The sequence below is a fragment of the Oryctolagus cuniculus genome, chromosome 4 (genome assembly GCF_964237555.1).
Source record: "Oryctolagus cuniculus chromosome 4, mOryCun1.1, whole genome shotgun sequence".
Lineage (NCBI taxonomy): Eukaryota > Metazoa > Chordata > Mammalia > Lagomorpha > Leporidae > Oryctolagus > Oryctolagus cuniculus.
In genome coordinates, this window is record NC_091435.1 from 124,767,897 (window position 1) to 124,786,822 (window position 18,926).

The window sequence follows — 18,926 nt, forward strand, 5'->3', positions numbered from 1 at the left end:
GAAATTCCACAAGCAGGCTGAATCACTGACCCCTTACTTACACACCCTTCAAATGCTAAAGCAAGCGCATCCATGCCTAATGAGCGGCACATTCCACACCCAAGGCGACAAAGCCTCTGTCTCATTCTGCCTTAACAAATTAGGAGGAATATCATGTAGGGAAAAATGACTACAGACAACCCACTGAGCATCTCCCTGGTGGTTTCAACCCCTCCCACAGTGGGCTCACCAGGACCAAGGCCAGAACGCATACTCTCATCTGTCCAAAGACCAGCCTGGAATAAGCTGGCAGCTCCAGCCTCTTGGAGTGGTTTCCTGCCCAGCTCTTTCATGGTAACCTGACATAGGGGTGGGACAGTCCTGTGTTAACTGCTTCTGTGCTCCCTGCCCCCACCCTGCCACCCCTCCCAGTACTCAGAGACCCTTATTCTACTACCCCGTGCATTCCTGGAGACTTTTGACACAGCCACCACCAACACCCACACCCTAGTGGACATGCTGAGCAGACGAACGCTGATGACAGAGTTTACGTGGCTCAACAAGGGCGGCATACCCTTGAGAGCCTCCTCAGCTTGGGACCTAACATTCCAGATGAAAACATGTGTAGACCTTGTTGGGTAGCCCTGGAACACAGTCTTTAACCCCGGAGCTGGAGCTTGGACCAGGAGATCCTGGAATACACCCAGTGATTGCACAGCCCACAGCGCCACCTCCCAACCAGAGGCGGACGTGCAGCTAGTCACAGCTCTTCCCCAGCCACCCTCGCTAAAATTAGTCCTGCCTGAACTGATCCAGATTGAACAAGACCTAAAAGAAATGACAACAAAATTCCATATGTGATTCAATTCTGGATCTTGGGCTTTGAAAAAATACAACAAAAGCCATGAATTACTGTGTTGGTTGACAGGAATGTGGATGGTAGGTTAAAGTATCCAGTTAATGTAAATTATGAAAATTTACAGAGGATATGTGAGAGACTATCCTTGTGCTTGGGAGGTTTGCAAATGACTCTCAAAAGCCTTGGGAAAACAAATGGGGACGGGAGCTGTAGGAACCCAGCATGTGAGAGCATGAGCAAAGGTTAAAATAAATGGGCAAAATGTTCACAATATGTTAAAGGATAAAGAGCATACAGATGTTCTTTATATACATTATACTTGGAACCTTGTAAGTCTGAAATTACTTTTTAAATAAAAAGTGTTTTAAAAGAGCTGGACTTAACAACTAGATAGCAATTCTGAAAATAGCTCCTCTACTCCTGGACTCCCACCATTCGAGATTCATTTCTGTGGATATGTGTATTTTTCAGACACAGTGAAATATTAGGGAGATTCAGTTGATACCTAGCTAAGGGCAGGCAGGGGAATCACTTGTTGGGGGAGGCAAAGGCATTCATCTTGGAGAGGTAGCCCATGATAACAGAAAATGAACAGTGGGTAGAAAGGAGGAAGGATCCCTCCCAATCTGGTCATGAGCCAGACAGCAGGGTCCTGGTTTTGAGAACATTGGTGGTCTGTGAGCTAACCTTTTCACACATTCCAGAACATTCTCTGAAGGAAGGGTGAGGGTGAGAAACCTACCTATCCTTTCTCCACCAGTCATGCTCAGACGTGTGTACTATGGCTTAGAATCCTCTGTGCTGGGGAACTCTTGGACATAGCTAATGTAATCTACAAAATATCTACCTATATGGATTGGCATCCTGAGAAGGCAGAAGATGATGACCCCAGTACTTGGGTCTTTGCCACCAATGTGGGAGATTCAGATGGAGTTCCTGGCTCCTAGCTTCAGCCTGGTCCAACCTTGGTGGTTGTAGCCATTTGGGGAATGAACCAGTGCATGGAAAAGTCTCAGTCTCCCCCTTTGTTTGACTTTCCAAAAAAAAAAAACCAGGTAAATCTTTAAAAAACTCTATCTACCTGGGTTAGGTTATAATACCGTAAGGCTGATATAGGATGAGGACTTCTCAGAACCCCAGGCATAATGTTTTCTCTTTTTCTGACTATATGAAATTTCCCATTGTCCCAGTGAAGGAAAATACACAGATTCAAAGTTAAGTTCTGATCTACGTTTGTGCTGATCTCCTGCTAGCTGCCCTTCAAGCCGAGTTTCTTTTCTTTATGGAATAGTGCATCCTAGTGGCATTCTTGGAAACTGCAGGTGAATTCAGAAAGCTCTTTGGCGAAACCTCATTTAGCCCATGGCTGCCCTTTGGTCAGGAAAATCAGCTTTCAAAATGCTTCTTCTTCTTTTTTTTTTTTTTTTTTTCAGATGTAACTTATGACCACAACTTTTATAGGAGGAAATGGGTTTGCGTCACGTAGTGTTGTCCTCAAGCCCTGAATTTCCAATGTTTTTGTTACACTACAACAATACAACTTCCACCCTGGAAAACCACAAGCGGAGATTTCAAAACAGATCGAATTTCTATCTCCCCAATGTGATTTCAAGTCCAAGCAGCGCCACCACTCACTCCTGCTTAAATTCCGAAGTCTGTTCTATCTAAACCGACACTTTTGGAATGTACTTATTTAGAATTTCTGCCCCACTCCATGGGAAACAAGCATATTCTGCAAATTCTCAAGAGGCCCCTTTTCCCTGTGCCTTGTAGGCCCCTCACGGCAGCCAGCTCAGGTTTCAAGTAATCACATAGGTTCTGCACCTCCAAAAGTGTTCCTGCAAGGAGAAACACAGCCAGAGGCCTTTGAGCAAATTAGCACAGGCCCTGTGACTGACCCAAATTAGGCCAGTCTGAAATAAATCATGTAGGCATTTCTTAAATGCAACCCCCTGCATGGGTAGCATTTTTTTTTCTAGGCTATTGATTTTCACAGTCATGGTCATAGCTAGTTTGCAAGCGGCTCTGAGTGCACCATGCACTGCCTAAAAAGAACGGGCCGTAGGAATGTGTGGGGGCAAGGATGTTTTGTGGGGGAGAGGGAGGCTGGGAAGAGGATCGTGAGTTCAATTTGGGAGCAATTATCGTGTTCAACGTCCATGCTGTGTTAACCCTGTAAACCATGAAAGCAGGAAGGGCAAGAGAAACTCTGTCTCCGGGGTGTCCAGCAGATGCCTCGCGGCAGGAAAGGCTGGTGTCTCCTTCCAAGGACAGGGAAGCAAGGACTGGACTCGGGAGAAGGGAAGTCGTGCTGCAACATCATATTCTCACCATGATGGAACCGGTGAAAGGTGTTCTCTTTTGAATCTTTGTTTAAGTAAAGATCATTGAAAACTCTCTCTCAGTTTACTGATGCCTTTCAATCCCTTGCCTGGACATCTTGAGAGAAACTGTTAGGCAACCTGCTAGGTGAGTGAGGTGTCTGTCTAGCCCTCCCTCCCCTCTAGCACCTTCCTTCCGCTCCCTGGGCATAGTCAATGTGTAGCACTAGGCTGTGCCCAGACACCCAGGGTCCTCCCCATCTCTTGGCTTAGGTCCGTGAGAAAGACAGACAGACCGACAGAAAGCTCCCATCTGCTATTTGCTCCCCAAATGCCCACAGCAACCAGAGCTGGCTCAGACCGAAGTCAAGAGCGCAGAACTCAATCTGGATCTCCCATGTGGGTGGTAGGGACCCAACGGTGTGAGCTGCCTCCCACGGTGAGCATTAGCAAGAAGCTAAAATCAGGCAGTGGGGCCAGGACTTGAACTCAGGCACCCTGATATGGGACACAGCTGTCCCAAGTGGCACCTTCCCCCCGTGCCAAATGCCCGCCCCATGGCCTGTTTCCTTCTAGGTCAGCTGTCGGCTAGCTTGGGTCAGCTTGGCAGCCCCTTGGCAAGCATCCTCCCACTTCCATTCTAACAGAAGCCTCTGAGGATCAGTGTCTCCAGCCTAGGGAAATTCTCAGCCACTGGGACAAGCTGATAGGAGAGGTACCGCAAGTGCTGGGTGGGAGTTTTAACCATTTGAATTTCGTTCTATCTCAAATGTCTTTGTTCTAAACACAAAACTAGACACTGGAAATAGAGAGGTTCGTAAGAGATATATTCCTATTGCACCATTTGGAGAGCAGCTCATTCCAATGCTGCCATTTGGATGAAACAGGAAGCCAGCCCACATGCGAAATAAAAACCCACATTCTCAGTAGATGCTAAAGCTCTATCCCGATAGAAACAAAGACTTGGTAAATGCAAGCAGAAAAGGAGGGTTCTGTTCAGGATTCAATTTGTAGATGTTCATTGCCCACCCCCATTCTAAGATAGAGCTGCAGACAGGGAGAAGGAGAGACAGAGAGAAAGATCTTCCATCTGCTGGTTCACTCCCCAGATGGCCATAATGGCTGGAGCTGCGCTGATCTGAAGCCAGGAGCCAGGAGCTTCTTCCAGGTCTCCCACGCAGGTGCAGGGGCCCAAGCATTTAGGTCATCCTCAGCTGCTTTCCCAGGCCATAGCAGAGAGCTGCATCGGAAGAGGAGCAGCCAAGACTTGAACAGGTGCCTGTATAAGACACCAGTGCCACTGTAGGTGGCAGCTTTACTCACTACGCCATAACGCCAGCTCCCCCTCCTCTTATTTCTTAAGGTAGATCACACACGTTTTCTTTCGAACTCTAAAGATGACTAGGTGCTAGAGTCCTAGGATTGGTTGCAAAGGGGGTTGGAGCAAGGGAACTCTTGGACTCCCACTTGGGCAGGCAGTGAGCTGCATACACATTCACATACACAGCCTTATGTAATTCTCACAATTCTGCTGTAATGTCGGGTGAATTGGGCCTATTTTACAGAAGAGGAGCTGAGGCTCAGCAAGGGTATAGAAGATTTTAGCTTTGCTGGGCAAATCATGCACTTTAAAAAAAAAGCAACAATTATTTAATTCCATGAACCTGGACAAATTCTATCATTGGAGGAGAGAGAGAGAGAAAGAGAGAGAGAGAGAGAGAGAGAGAGAAATGGGAGAGACAGAGGTACTAGGGAAAGAATGAATAAGTCATTATTGGGAAATTTTTGAAACCTAAATAATCCCAGTGGACAGATGTCATTTCTGTTAACCAAGGTCATTTCTTCTCCTGCCCAGCCACTTTGCCTTTGCTGACTTCACAATGATTAGTGGTGCTGTCAGGTGAGTGATGCCCCCTAGTAGCGTTAGGGGCTCTGCAGGAAAGGGCCCCAGGAGCCTCACTGCTGTGCTTGCTAGAAGGATGTTGCTGAGAATGAGCCCAAGGAAACTTCTCTCTGGCCTGCGTGTTGGGAAGATGTTGCCCTTCCTTAGCAACTGCGCCCATGTTTGCCCGCAGGACCTGTGATGCTGCAAGGGCTCTGCTTCCTCTTCTGAGTCTGCTGCTGCTGCAGAACACAGAGCCGAGAGCAATCCACCCGGGCAGCCCCTCTGCCCGCCCGTGGTGTGCTCTGTCTTTCCTTCCTGTTCTCTCTGTCTGCCTCGGCCTCATTTTTTCTTCATCTTTTAGTTTATTTTTCAGAATGACAATCATTGGGGCTCCTTAACCACAGCGGGTAATAAGCGGTAAAGATACATAAACAGAAACAAGTAACTGAGCCATTGAAAGCTTTGTTTTCTGGATCAGGGGGAGTCAGCCAAATCCAGACTGGAAACTCTGGGTATGGCCCACGAGCCAGGGGTGTTTTTTTTCGGTCAGTTTGGGAGAAGAAAAAAGGAAGATTTATGATACAGTAAAATTATGTGAAACGCAAACTTCAGGGTCCATAATGTTTTATCCATTCACTGGCTTGCGTCTCACCAATGTCTAACTGCACCCTGCAAAGGCGACGTCTGTAGCCGTGACACAGGTGAATGTGGGCCTAAACTATGTACCAGCCGGCCTTTCACAGGCAAGGTTTGCTGGCCTCTGGATGAGAACACCCTTCTCACGACTGTTGAGTTCCCCTGCCAATGCCAGCATTGTAAAGTGTTCGCTGCATCGCAACTCAGTTTAGAAATGTTTCTCACTTTGTCCATAGAACTACCTTTCAGTGTATTCTACCCAGGACTCGGGCCGGTGGTACCGTCTGGCCTAGAATTCAGTGCTGTGTAATAGAGACAATTGACTTCCAGCCTCTTAGAAATGACTGAGACACCCAAGAGGGTGTCACTAATCAAATGAATTTAGAAGATCCTATTTTTGCTGCAAATTCTAAGCCAACAGAAAGATCTACACAGCAACTTGGCACCTTTTACACCACATTTGAGCAATTTCTTCCAGCGTCAACTGATATACGTGTTCATATATTTCCTGAGTTCTTTCCTTTCCTGGTCAATCTCAGTTAGAAATAAAACTGAGTCTCCATGGAAACACAACATAATGCTGCCTCACAGATGATCAAGGGACCCAGGCAGCTGGTGTTGGGCTGAAGGCTGCAATGGCATTTGACCAAATTAGGAAGAGAAAACGCTTCCCTGGCTCCTCCAGACCTCTCAGAATTCTGAAGCTCAGCGTAGAACCCTACACTGGCTGTTAGTTACAGGGAATTGTTTTATTCTTCCTTTGCTTCTGAGAATATCCCCTTGCCATATGTATGTTTAGCTAAGGGGCCCTCATCCTCTCCTTAGCCTGATCAACAGATGCTACCCCGTAAGTGGAAAGAGAGCCTGCATTCAGCCAGCGTTTCTCTGCGTTCAACACTTATTTGTCACCGCTGCCCCAGTGTCACACAGCTCCAAAAGCCACAGAGCTGAGATTTGAACCCTGGCCTGCCCCGTCCCTTTCCACTACACACAAAATAACCCCTTTCAAAAATAAAGAAAATGGAAGAGGCAAGACTGAGCAGAGGGCTTTTAATACAGGCACGGCTCCCATTCCACCCCCTTCTTCCTAGGAAGGAAAAATCAGAAAGACGATGGAGAAGAAAAGAGAGAAAGTTACCTTCTCTCCTGGTCCCTCCAAGTTTAGACACAACCAAGGTCAAAAACTAAGCTGGGGAGAAACCCAGGAGAACCCTAGTTTGTCCCTAAAAACCCTTCTCAAATGCTTAAAGGACAATGTTTCCAATAAGGGTAATGAAAAAGTGTCTGGAGGAAATAATGAGCAAAATACGATACAAATTTGGGGAGGGGGTAATGGAGGAACACCAGGAAGCTGTGTCAGAGCACAGTGAATTCAATATAATTCAAAGCCTCAGCTGTTTCTAGAAGCCAGCGGTCACTGCACTGTCCTCTCCTCAAAGCCTGATTTTGAAAATTCTCCAGAGTCCATTTCTTCCTCGCGTGGGATCCACCAGCACACACACCTCACTGAGCAGAAGCCAGCATCCCCAAAGAGGCAGAGCCTTGCTCCCCAGGGCACTGTGAAAAGCAGCACCAGATCTATAGTATTAAACTGCGGGGATGACTGCTCCCCTCCAGCATGTGGGCTCCAGGCCGCCACCTGCAGTTGCTTCCCTGTGTTTGAAGAAAATGTTCCTCCACTTCCTCATCTGTTGAGAAGCCCCGTGCTAGCCCGTATCTTGAGCTGAACGTTGCACACAGCCTAAGAGTGGAGGTGATATTTGAACTAGGACTCCTGAGGGAGAGAGGGATGCCATCTGAAGGTCTGTGCAAGTTCATGGTGACGTGTCCACCCTGGGACAAGCACAGGGAGACAGACTCCAACTTCCTGCTAATGCGTGCCCCGGGGGTTGGGGGCAGCAGTGGTGGCCCAAGTTGTTGAGTTCTTGCCACCAGTGTGCAAGAACTGCCTTGAGTTTGCAGGTCCTGGCTTTGGCCTGTCCATGGCAGGCATTCGGGGAGTGAGCCAGCAATGGGTCTCTCTCTGTCTCTCTCAGTCTCTTTCTATGACTCTCAGTAACTTAAAAATAAATTAATTTTTAGAAATATTATCTTTTTGGGGCTGGCGGCGTGGCTTACTTGGTTAATCCTCCGATTGTGGCATCGGCATCCCATATGGGCGCCGGATTCTGTCCCGATTGCTCTTCTTCCAGTCCAGCTCTCTGCTGTGGCCCGGGAAGGCAGTGGAGGATGGCCCAAGTGCTTGGGCCCTGCACCCGCATGGGAGACCAGGAGGAACCACCTGGCTCCTGGCTTCGGATTGGCACAGCACGCCGGCCTTAGCGGCCATTTGGGGAGTGAACCAATGGAAGGAAGACCTTTCTCTCTGTCTCTCTCTCACTGTCTAACTCTGTCAAATAAATAAATAAAAATAAAAAATATTATCTTTTCACAAATGAGCAGTCCATCTTCCCCTTCACCTGACCTATATTCACAGGACACCATCACTCCCACCCCTGAGGGCCAAGGAAAGCAGAGAGGAGAGAGAGGGAAGTGAGGAGAGTGCAGAGGCCAAAAGAGTGGGGACGGATCAGCAAAGAAGGTGGGTGAGAGCCGGCAGCTCCTCCTCCAGCCACTGAGTGAAGCCATGGGTGAGACCTTCTTGGGCTCCACTTCCGATGCGTGATGGGCGAGCCTGCCCCATGTTCCCTCTAAGTCTAGAGGACTCCATCCGTCTTCTATGCAAGCCTTTCATGACATAGGGAGCCTGTGAAGAATACTTGGCTCTCCAGGGAGGTACCATGGCATTGTAAATTAACAAAAATAGCTGATAAATTAGAGCAGTAGCTACTACCCTGAAATAGACCTTTAGATTATGGAAAAGCGAAACCACTGGGGATTGCTTGTCTACCACGTGGAAGTCTGGACTGGAGCTAGGACAGCTACTCTTCACAAGCGCTCTGTTGTTCTCCTGGTTTTCAGTACCCTTGTCCTTCTGAGCAGCTGTTTATTCAGCCTCCAAGAAGCTTCAAACTCCAGACACTGGTCAAGAAATCCTTTGTGTAGAGGCTGCTGGGGGATTTAGCTAAGCACAGGCACATCCTAGAGAATTCTGGAACACTAATTGCTCTGCGAAAGACTGATACTTTCCATCTCAGAGCAACTTACAAAGCTCACATACACAACCCTATACTGGGAAAAAAAGTTCTGCCTTTCGTTAGTCTTTCACAAAATAAATAACCATATCGGAAGGTTAGTGCTCAGCAGTCATTTATTCTGGGAGACACTGATAAAAAGTGCTGTCATTTCAAGAAGAACTTGATCTACTTCATTAGCCACTAGCACATGATTCAGGCTTAGAGGAAAAGAACACTCTGGAAGCACTCACAACTTTAAAAAAAAAAAATCTGATCTGAACTCAGCAATTCTTCACTTGCACCTGCTGAGCCACTTACCTAACCAGAGCCAATGACATTTCTACAGGCAGAATTTGGTTAGGACCCTCCCCGGGTGGGCACAACCACCTCTGAGCAGAGAGGAAGAGAATGGAAAGCTCAGAATGACACGGCAACGCAAGAAAAGGGCTCAACTCATTGACTTTTCTTTGCCTGACTGCCTTTTATTTTGCTCGTTCAATCCATATCTCTTTAAGCAAAAAACAAAAACAAAAACAAACAAGTGCCTATGACTTCAGTGTAGAGCCCTGCTAGGTTAGCATTGCAGCCAACAGTACCTGTATGCCATGCCGGTCTCGGCCTTGGTGGTTTCCTGCAGGGAAACTCCGTGAACACACAAAAACCTCTCCAGGTGTTTCCGCTCTGTGGGTCCGCTGGGCCTCACGGGCCAGCAGGCTGCCTGGGGCTGAGTCTTGGTGACCATTAGATGCCGTCTGCATTTCAGAGCTGATTCACTGGACTTCGGCAGACCCAGCTTGGGGCTAGGGATGTCTGCACAGGCAGGTTTATACAGATGCATGTTTCGCCACCCAAGGAAGCTTCACGGCACTTAGCTTTAAGACTGGCTGTGATTGACTTGGGTTATCAGGCTTTGCCGTGGCCTTAAAAGGGATCAGTTTGGTTTCTTTAGCTCTCTCCCATGGTTTTCTTTTGTGCATGAAGAGGCATAGAAGTCCCTTGCAGAGCTGCCAGTGATGTGGATCTGCCCGTGCCTGGGCAAAAAGCAGCCCAAAGGCGGCCAATCACTTTTCTCATCCCTTTTTTGAAAGTTCTCAAAGTCATAAGTAAGAAACCACGTATTGGCCCTGGGGAAAAAATGTGGGCACTCTTTCCCATGTCTTTCTATTTAGCTAAAAGGAAATATTTTGGTAGGATATGGGCCAAATCTTCTGTTTCCCTAAGGACTGTAATGCCTCGGGAATGATTCCTGAGTGTGTGATGAGACTTCTCTCAGTTATCAAGTACTTCACAACCAAACGATCGTTATACTAGTGGGATGATTCTCTAGGGTGAAAGGACCATCAACCTTTTTGTTCTTCAGATGTTGCTGTCAAATGAAAAAAAAATTATCAATAAGGAAGTTATTGTAAACAAACAGCAAAGGGACCACACAAATACAGCCAGCTGTTTTTGAAAGTACAAGGAGAGTCCATGGAGAAGCATAGTCTATTTATTAATTTTATTTATTTATTTATTTATTTATTTATTTATTTTTGACAGGCAGAGTAGACAGTGAGAGAGAGAGAGAGAGACAGAGAGAAAGGTCTTCTTTTTTCCGTTGGTTCACCCCACAATGGCTGCTTCGGCTGGGGCACTGCAGCCAGCGCACCACGCTGATCCAAAGGCAGGAGCCACGTGCTTCTCCTGGTCTCCCATGGGGTGCAGGGCCCAAGGACTTGGGCCATCCTCCACTGCACTCCCGGGCCACAGCAGAGAGCTGGACAGAAAGAGGAGCGACCGGGACAGAATCCAGTGCCCCGACCGGGACTAGAACCTGGTGTGCTGGCGCCGCAGGCGGAGGATTAGCCTATTGAGCCGCGGCACCAGGCTATTAATTTTATTTGAAATGACGAGTTCAGAGAGAGAGGAGAGACAGAGAGAGATCTTCCATTCGCTGGTTCACTCCTCAAATGGCTGCCATGGCCAGGGCTGGGCCAGGCTGAAGCCAGGAGATTCATCTGGCTCTCCCACATGCCTGCAGGGGCACAAGGTCTGGGATCATCTTTTGCTGCCATTACCAGGTCAGTAGCAGGGAGCTGGATAGTAAGTAGAGCAGCCAGGACTCCAAGCAGCATCCGTATGGGATGCTGGCCTCAAAACAAAAATGAGCCTGGGGTGGATAAGTTGCTACTTGGAATGCCCACATTCCCTATCAGGGTGCCTGGTTCGAGTTCTGACTATGCCCCTTCAGATCTAGCTCCCACTAATATGCACGCTGGGAGGCAGTACATGATGGCTCCCTGCCATCTCTGTTGGAGACTGAGATGGAGCTCTGGGCTCCTGGCTTTGATCTGGCCCAGTCCCAGGCATGGCAGGCATTTGGGGAGAGAGCCAGCAGATAGGAGTTCTTCCTTAATCCAGAGCTCCCGTATGGATGGCAGGAACCCAATCACTTGAGTCATCACCATTGCTTCCCTGGGTCTTCTGCATTAGCAGGAAGTTGGAGCCAGAAGCAGGAGCCAGGTATGAAGCTGGACACGCTGATGTGGGACGTGAAGTCTTACTCCCTAGACCAATGCATGTCTGTGCTTGTTTTCATTTTAAACTCCCAAGGTTTTTCCCCACATCTGTTTCCATTCTTGCTCCAGCAGCCAAAACCTTGAGCCTCAAGGAAGAAATAAGAACTTGTAAAGAAAAGGCCACTCTGTAACTCTGCCTTCCAAATAGATAAATAAATCTTTTTTAAAAGAAAATCTTGGGGCTGGCACTGTGGCACAGTAGGTTAATCCTCCACCTGCAGTGCTGGCATCCCATATGGGCACCGGTTCAATTCCCGGCTGTTCCTCTTCTGATCCAGCTCTCTGCTGCGGCCTGGGAATGCAGTGGAGGATGGCCCAAGTGCTCAGGCCCCTGAACCCATGTGGGAGACCTGGAAGAAGCTCCTGGCTCCTGGCTTCAGATCGGCGCAGCTCCGGCTGTTGTGGCCATTTGGGGAGTGAACCAGCGGATGGAAGACCTCTCTCTCTGACTCTCCCTCTCAGTGTCTATAACTCTACCTCTCAAATAAATAAATAAAATCTCTTAAAATTTTTTTTAAAAAAGAAAGAAAGAAAAGACCAGAAAGTCTAGAAAAGGAAGCATGAGTAGGGTGAAGTTAAGGAGGAACTCTGATCCCTGAAGGAAGTTCCCAGGATTCCATCTCTCAAGAGGCCAGCTAGTTCAATCCCTGTGAGCACCGGAGAGTGATTCCTCAGGCTCCGAGCATCTGGAGGTTGAGCCAGTGGGAAGAAGCAGAGGTGTCCTGAGAAAGCAGACCAGGAAACTGAGACGTGAGCTCCCCCCCCCCAGGCGCCCCTCTCTTCCTCTGCCCCCTGCTTATGGAACCAGGTCCAGGAGAGCGGAGAGTAGGAGAAAGCCAACATTGGCCTGAAAATGAAGTTTCTTTTCCATCAAGCTCTAAAAGCTGGTCAATGTCATAAAAGGTCCTAGTTGGAAGGTGGGGAGTAGGAATTACATTTGGTAAGGGAACTGTTGGTCACTTTGATTATCAATACCGATTAAAATCAGTTTTAAACTGTGTGTGTTAAGACTGTTAAGAGGTCTTGCTGCCTTTCTTTGTCTCAGGAATGATAATTACCATAGTCTTTTCAGAATCTTGGAGAATTAGCTGTACAGGGTCAGCAGAGTATCGGCAACAGTGATGAGAGAGATACTCAGGGCCATGCTCTACTGATGAGACGTAAGAGGCCCTAGAATTGAGAAGTCACAAGTAGAAGCTCTCACAGCCACCTGCCCAGCATTCATAAGTGTCTGTGTGACCTGGCGTAGGTCCTGACCTCCCTGTCTCCTTAGTTTCTCTAGTGGCTTAGATTTCAGTAATGTCTAAGACTCCTGTAACTCTGCTGTTCTGTGAGTCTTGTAAACTACTTGGGCTAGACCTTCTATAGAAGTAAGGGCCCTTCTTATGTTAACTGGTGAGATTCAGATTCCTTGAATTATTAGCCAGCTCTCTAAGATACTAGGCCATTGAGATTGCTATTATTTCTGGAATATGCTACACACATTTTAGCCTAATTTATTTTTTTAAAGATTCATTTATTTTGTTTGTTTGTTTGAAAGGCAGTGTTAAAGAGAGAGGGAGAGATCTTCTCTACGGGTTCACTCCCCAGATGGCTGCAATGGCTGGAGCTGGGCCAGACGGAAGCCAAGAGCCAGGAGCTCCATCTGGGTCTCTCATGTGGTTGCAGGGGCTCAAGCACTTGGGCTATCTTCCTCTGCTTCCCAGGCATATAAGCAGGGAGCAGGATCAGAAGCGGAGCAGCTGGGCCATGAAACAGCACCCATATGAGATGCCAGCACGGCAGGTAGTAGTTTAATGTGCTATGCCACAGCACAGGCCCCTAGCCTGGATTTTAATGTTTCTTGGATAAAGGTGTGGCCTGTTGAACATTGTATCCTGGGTTTATGAATATTTCACAGTCATCTCAAAATGGTCTTGGCTTTGAATAGAAAGCTAAAGCAGGAGTTGGCAGGACTAGGAGGATGGGCCTATGTTCCCATGGCTAGAGTGGAACAGTACTGGACCTGCCTGTAGAACTGGAGAAGGGACTACACAGTTCAGACCATCTTTCCTTATTGTGATTGCTTATGTAAACTTCATCTTCTTGCTCTTGCTCCCATGCCGGCCCTCTCGTGCTCTGCAGTGAGGCCGTGAGACATCTGCCTCCACCCTCTGGGGAGCCATCCAAAGGCATGACTTCTCACTGCCATCTAGTCTTCACTTTTGCCAGAGCTACCTTGGGGTCTAGCTGTATGTGAGACCACAGCTAAATATATGAGTGTTGTGTCAACAATGAACAACAGATAAAGTATCACTTTGACCTTGAGCAGCTCTCAGTAGAGGGGAAGAGAAAGACCAGTAAGGATTACAAAGCAGTGCCTTGTGAGCTATGATGGAAGCAACTTCCACACCTTATTCTTATGGAGTCTGGAACTTGTCAGAGACAAGGCTGGGAGGCTGGGATTTAACTGCCATTCTGCCTTTCTCCCATAGTAACTTATATCCTCAACCAGAAAATATCTTTGAACAGAGCCCTGGCATGTAAAGTAAAATTCTCTTTGTTACTTTCAGTATGACCTTCTTGGTCACTTGGTGAAAGCTCCCAAAAGATGGCCAAATATATAACCTTTAGTCTAAAGCTAATGCCAGAGAAATGACCAATGGGATCCTGATCTGCAGTAGTGTACCACATGGAGAAAGAGATCGCAAAATGTGGCTGCTGGAGTGAAGTGCCCTGGAGAAGTGACAGATGGGAAGGATGGAGAGGGAGGAGACATGACCTTGACCCCATTGTGTGGGCTCTGGGCTCTGTCAGGCAAGGCTGAGTGGTAGAAGGTTTGGGATCAGATAGTGCTGTGCTCACACACTGTTGAGTCAACACTGAAGTAATGCTTCCAGGATGCCAAGAACTCATTCCCATTCTGTCCCAGTCAGCTTAGCACTGCCAGGGAGAGGGAGTGGAATGTGATAGGAAGAGCGTGGACTAAGAGGTCAGGATGACTTGGGTGCAGTTCTGCCCTACCGCACACTAGTGGAATGACTATGGGCACTTTCTGAATCCCAGCCTATTCCTCAGTGTCGTGAAGATTAAGGGAAATCCTGTATTTGCTGTGGCTGATGCAGAACGAATAGCTCAGGAAATAAGACCTGCGGTGGCGTCAGAGTCCGAGTTTTCGTCCATGTGGCTCGGCCCTCGTGCAGCACGCACTGCTCCAGGGGCAGCCCTGAACAGCTTCAACAAAGCAAGCACCGATTTTCAGAAAATTGAAATGCTGCAGACGCCGCCATGACCATAAAACTGGATGACTTTCTCTTTTGAGAAAACAAGAGGGATGATCTAAATAAGGTCAATTTGTTCTTCATCTGCAATAAAGGCCTGCACTGTTCCGAAGCCCCCATTTCCACTGCAGACCTGCAAGCTGTAAAGAACTCCACATTGCCACGGCCACCAGCTCGCATGCTCTGCCCTGGGGCCCATCTGTCTTCTTTCACATCTTATTCTTATGGAGTCTAGAACTTGTCAGAGACAAGGCTGGGAGGCTCAGATGCAGAGAGGTACCATGAAAAGCAACTCTCAACCACAAAAGTGAGGTCTGACAATTGACACCAGTTCTGTGATGCACTGCACTGCTGAGAGTGCTCACTGGGTCCTTCCATTCGAGCCAACCTGCCTCTCCCTCATCTTCTCATCATCTAAGATGAACCTGGGAACTCTAGCCGTCTAACTGGAGCTGGAAGAAATCTGAGAGGTCAGCTGATCGAATCCTCTTGTTTTATAGATAAGGAAACATTCATGTGAATTGTTGATATTAAGCAGTCAGGTGTTGTGAGGAACAGAATACAATTCAAGTTTCCAAGAGGACAGGCTTGGAGGTCAGGTGGGTAGGAGATTAAATCCTTGCCCAACTGTGCACTCCTGGAATGTCTTGAACATTTTGTTTCTTCCTCTGACAACAAAGAGGAAAGCATAGAGTCGAATATGCTACGTCAGTTCATGTGTTTTACTTCTCTTTTTAATGTATATTTATTTGTTCTCACTTACCTGAAGGGCAGAGCAACAGAAAGAGAGAAATCGAGAGGGAGAGAAGAGATGTTCCGGCCACTGGTTCACTCCCGAAACACCAGCAACAGCCAGGGCTGCACCCGGCCAGAGCCAGGAGCCTGCAGCTTCACTGAGGTCTCCGTGTGCCTGGCAAGGACCCAATTACTGCACCCTCAGCCACTGCCTCCCAGGATGCATCAGCGGGAAGCTGGGTCAGAAGCAGAGCAGCCAGGACTCAGATCAGCACTCCAGAATAGGATATGGGTGTCCCAAGTGATGGCTTACCCTACCGCACTACAACGCCTGCCCCAGTTCACGTATTTTAAATCCTTAAAATATCATGCTGCCTCTTGAAATGTCATTTCACTGTGTAATAATCATAAATATTTCATCATTAACCAAAGTTGTATGGTAATGCTGTTGAAAATGTTATCCACTGAGAAGCCCTCAGCGTATTTCTGCTATGGAAGACAAATGGATAGCTCACTTTGTTAACTCTATTTGTAATAGAATGTTCTCTCTGGCTGGAAGATTTATAGAATCTGGAATGCCCATATCCCATCAACATTTTGAAAAATTGTGTTCTACATGGTTTGCTTTTCTAAAATCTCTTAGGATTAGCCTAAGATAAACATTAACTTGAAGCAATTTCAGTATTTGGCATTTTCCCATCAGATTCAAATGCTAGTTCAACAAAAGTAACAACTGAATTTTTTAGATTTCACCTTTTTGACAACCTTGCAAGATAGACAATAACCAAGAATCAACAAATACGCAAATAAACTAGCACAAAGCTCATGTTTCAAACCTCCTGGGAGAGTGCCTCCATTCATAAACAATTCACTCTCTTGGTCATAATTCAAGCAAGACTGGCTTTCTTATTTCCCATTCCCCACCAGCGTAAAGGTAGCAAATCAGATAGAAAGAGCTGTTAGAGGCAGGCACACTGACAGCAGCAGGAAAAGTTTACTGAAAGTGGGGGTTGCAGAATAAATCGTAGGGATGAAAGTCCTGGAATCCAGAAGCCAAAACTTAAAGACAGCAAAAGGGAACCTCTGGTTTATAAGGTAGGCGACACCTCAGACATGTTAGCAGAGCATCTTGGTTGACATTTATTAGAATGAACTAGAGTTGTCAAGTTGTTTCTTTTGGGTTAAAAATTAAAACACAGCCTGACCCTTAAATTTTAAAAGTTTCAGTTTCCATTGGGAAAAAAAATCACATGGGTGAAAATGTTGATTCTCTGACAATTGTCAGATGAATGAAGACTAAGAGTGACTATTTTCTGTGTTTAGAAATATTATCTTGAGGGGCCGGTGCAGTGGCTCACATGGTTAATCTTCCACCTGCGGCACCGGCATCCCATATGGGCACTGGGTTCTAGTCCCAGTTGCTCTTCTTCCAGACCAGCTCTCTGCTGTGGCCTGGGAAGGCAGTGGAGGATGGCCCAAGTGCTTGGCCCATGCACCCGCATGGGAGACCAGGAGGAAGCACCTGGTTCCTGGCTTTGGATTGGTGCAGTGCACTGGCCGTAGCGGCCATTTGGGGGGGTGAAACAATGGAAGGAAGACCTTTCTCTCTGCCTCTCTCTCTCAGTGTCTAACTCTGCCTATCAAATAAAAACAAGGAAAAAAAAAGAGATATTATCTTGGGACAGGTGTTGTGGCGTAGTCGGTAAATCCGCTGCCTGTAGCACCAGTATCCCAAATGGGTACCGGTTCGAGTCCCAGGTACTCCACTTCCCATCCAGCTCTCTTTTATGGCCTGGGAAAACAGTAGAAGATGGCCCAGGTGTTTGGGCCTCTGCACCTGCATGGGAGATCTGGAGGAAGCTCCTGGCTCCTGGCTTTTTATTGGCCCAACTGCAGCTATTGCAGCCATTTGGGAAGTGAACCAGCAGATGGACAATCTCTCTTTCTCTGCTTCTGCCTCTCTGTAACTCTGCCTCTCAAATAAATCAATAAAATCTTTTTTAAAAAATGTTTTTCAAAGATTTATTTTATTTATTTGAAAGTCAGAGTTACACAGAGAGATAACGAGAGGTGGAGAGAGAGAGAGAGAGAGAGAGAGAGAGAGAGAGAGGTCTTCCATCCACTGGTTCACTCCCCAAATGACCGCAACTGCCAGAGCTGAACTGACCTGAAGCCAGGATCCAGGAGCTTCTTCTGGGTCTTCCACATGGGTGCAGGGACCCAGGTAGTTGGGACATATTCCACTGCTTTCCCAGGCCACAGCAGAGAGCTGGATCAGAAGTGGAGCAGCCGGGACTCAAACCGGTACCCATATGGGATGCTGGCGCTGCAAGCCACAGCTTTAACCCACTGCGCCACAGCGCCGGCCCCTGCAAAAAGAAATATTATCACACCCATGCTGTTGAGCTTTTCCCCCATTAATATTGACTTGGTTGTTTAGCCAAGTCTTAGCCTAAGAAAAGGCTAAGTTTGTTTTCTGGCTACAGACTGTTGTCAGATTCCCTTTCCCCTTTCCCGTCTGCCTCTTCATTTGTTCACTTGCTTCCTTGCAAAAACCTATTTGAGGCTCCAGACCCATGTGGCAGGTGGTCTGGTCACAGCTGCAGCAAGAACTTGAAATGGAAAGGTTTGGGGTGCTATTGTGGTCCAGCGGGTTAAGCTGCCTTTTCTAACACCAGCATCCCATATCAGAGTGCCAGTTTGGTTCCCAGCTGCTTCACTTCTGATACAGCTCCCTGTTCTTGCATCTGCAAAGGCAACAGAAGATGGCCCAAGCACTTAGGTCCCTGCCCACCACATGGGAGACCCAGTGGAGTTCCTGTCTTTGGCCTAGCCCACCCTTGACTATTGCGGTCATTTGGGGGAGTGAACCAGTGTCTGTCCGTCTCTCCACCCCCACTCACCTATCCCTCCTTCCCTCTCTCTGTCACTTAGCCTTTTAATATAAATTAATAAGTCTTAGAAAAAGAACATGAAAAGCAAGGATTTATACATTTACAAGGTAATGGAAAGCTGGGGTAGGAGCTTTTTTTTTTTAAAGATTTATTTATTTATTCTAAAGGCAGAGTTACAGAGAGCAAGAGGCAGAGAGAGAGAGGGGTCTTCCATCTGCTGGTTCACTCCCCAAATGGCTGCAATGGCCAGAGCTGCTCCAATCCGAAGCCAGGAGCCAGGTGCTTCTACTGGGTCTTTCATGTGGATGCACAGGCCCAAGCACTTGGGCCATCCTCTACTGCTTCCCCAGGCCATAGCAGAGAGATGGATTGAAAGTGGAGCAGTGGGGACTTGAACTAGCACCCATATGGGCTTTATCCGCTCCACCACAGCGCTGGCACCTTGGAGCTTTGTATTTTAAAATTCCTTTGTTATTGTGTAGGTATAGCCTTTTAGTTGTCTGCCTTTTCAGAAAGGTTTTTTTTTTTAACTTTTATTTAGTAAATATAAATTTCCAAAGTACAGTTTATGGATTACAATGGCTCCCCCCCCCCCGTAATTTCCCTCCCACCCGCACCCCTCCCATCTCATGCTCCCTCTCCCATTCCATTCACATCAAGATTCATTTTCAATTCTCTTTATA

General features: G+C 47.3%; 1 protein-coding gene across 2 annotated transcripts in view; it reads right to left on the reverse strand.

Annotated features, from left to right (window-relative positions):
* KCNAB1 (potassium voltage-gated channel subfamily A regulatory beta subunit 1) overlaps nt 1-18,926 on the reverse strand; it is a 454,438-nt gene that overhangs the window by 408,627 nt on the left and 26,885 nt on the right. The window contains exon 1 of one of the 2 annotated variants that reach the window (XM_008266198.4): nt 9,393-9,868. Coding sequence (XP_008264420.1) covers nt 9,393-9,634 — 242 coding nt within the window. The 5' untranslated portion in view covers nt 9,635-9,868. 2 annotated transcript variants of the gene reach the window in all.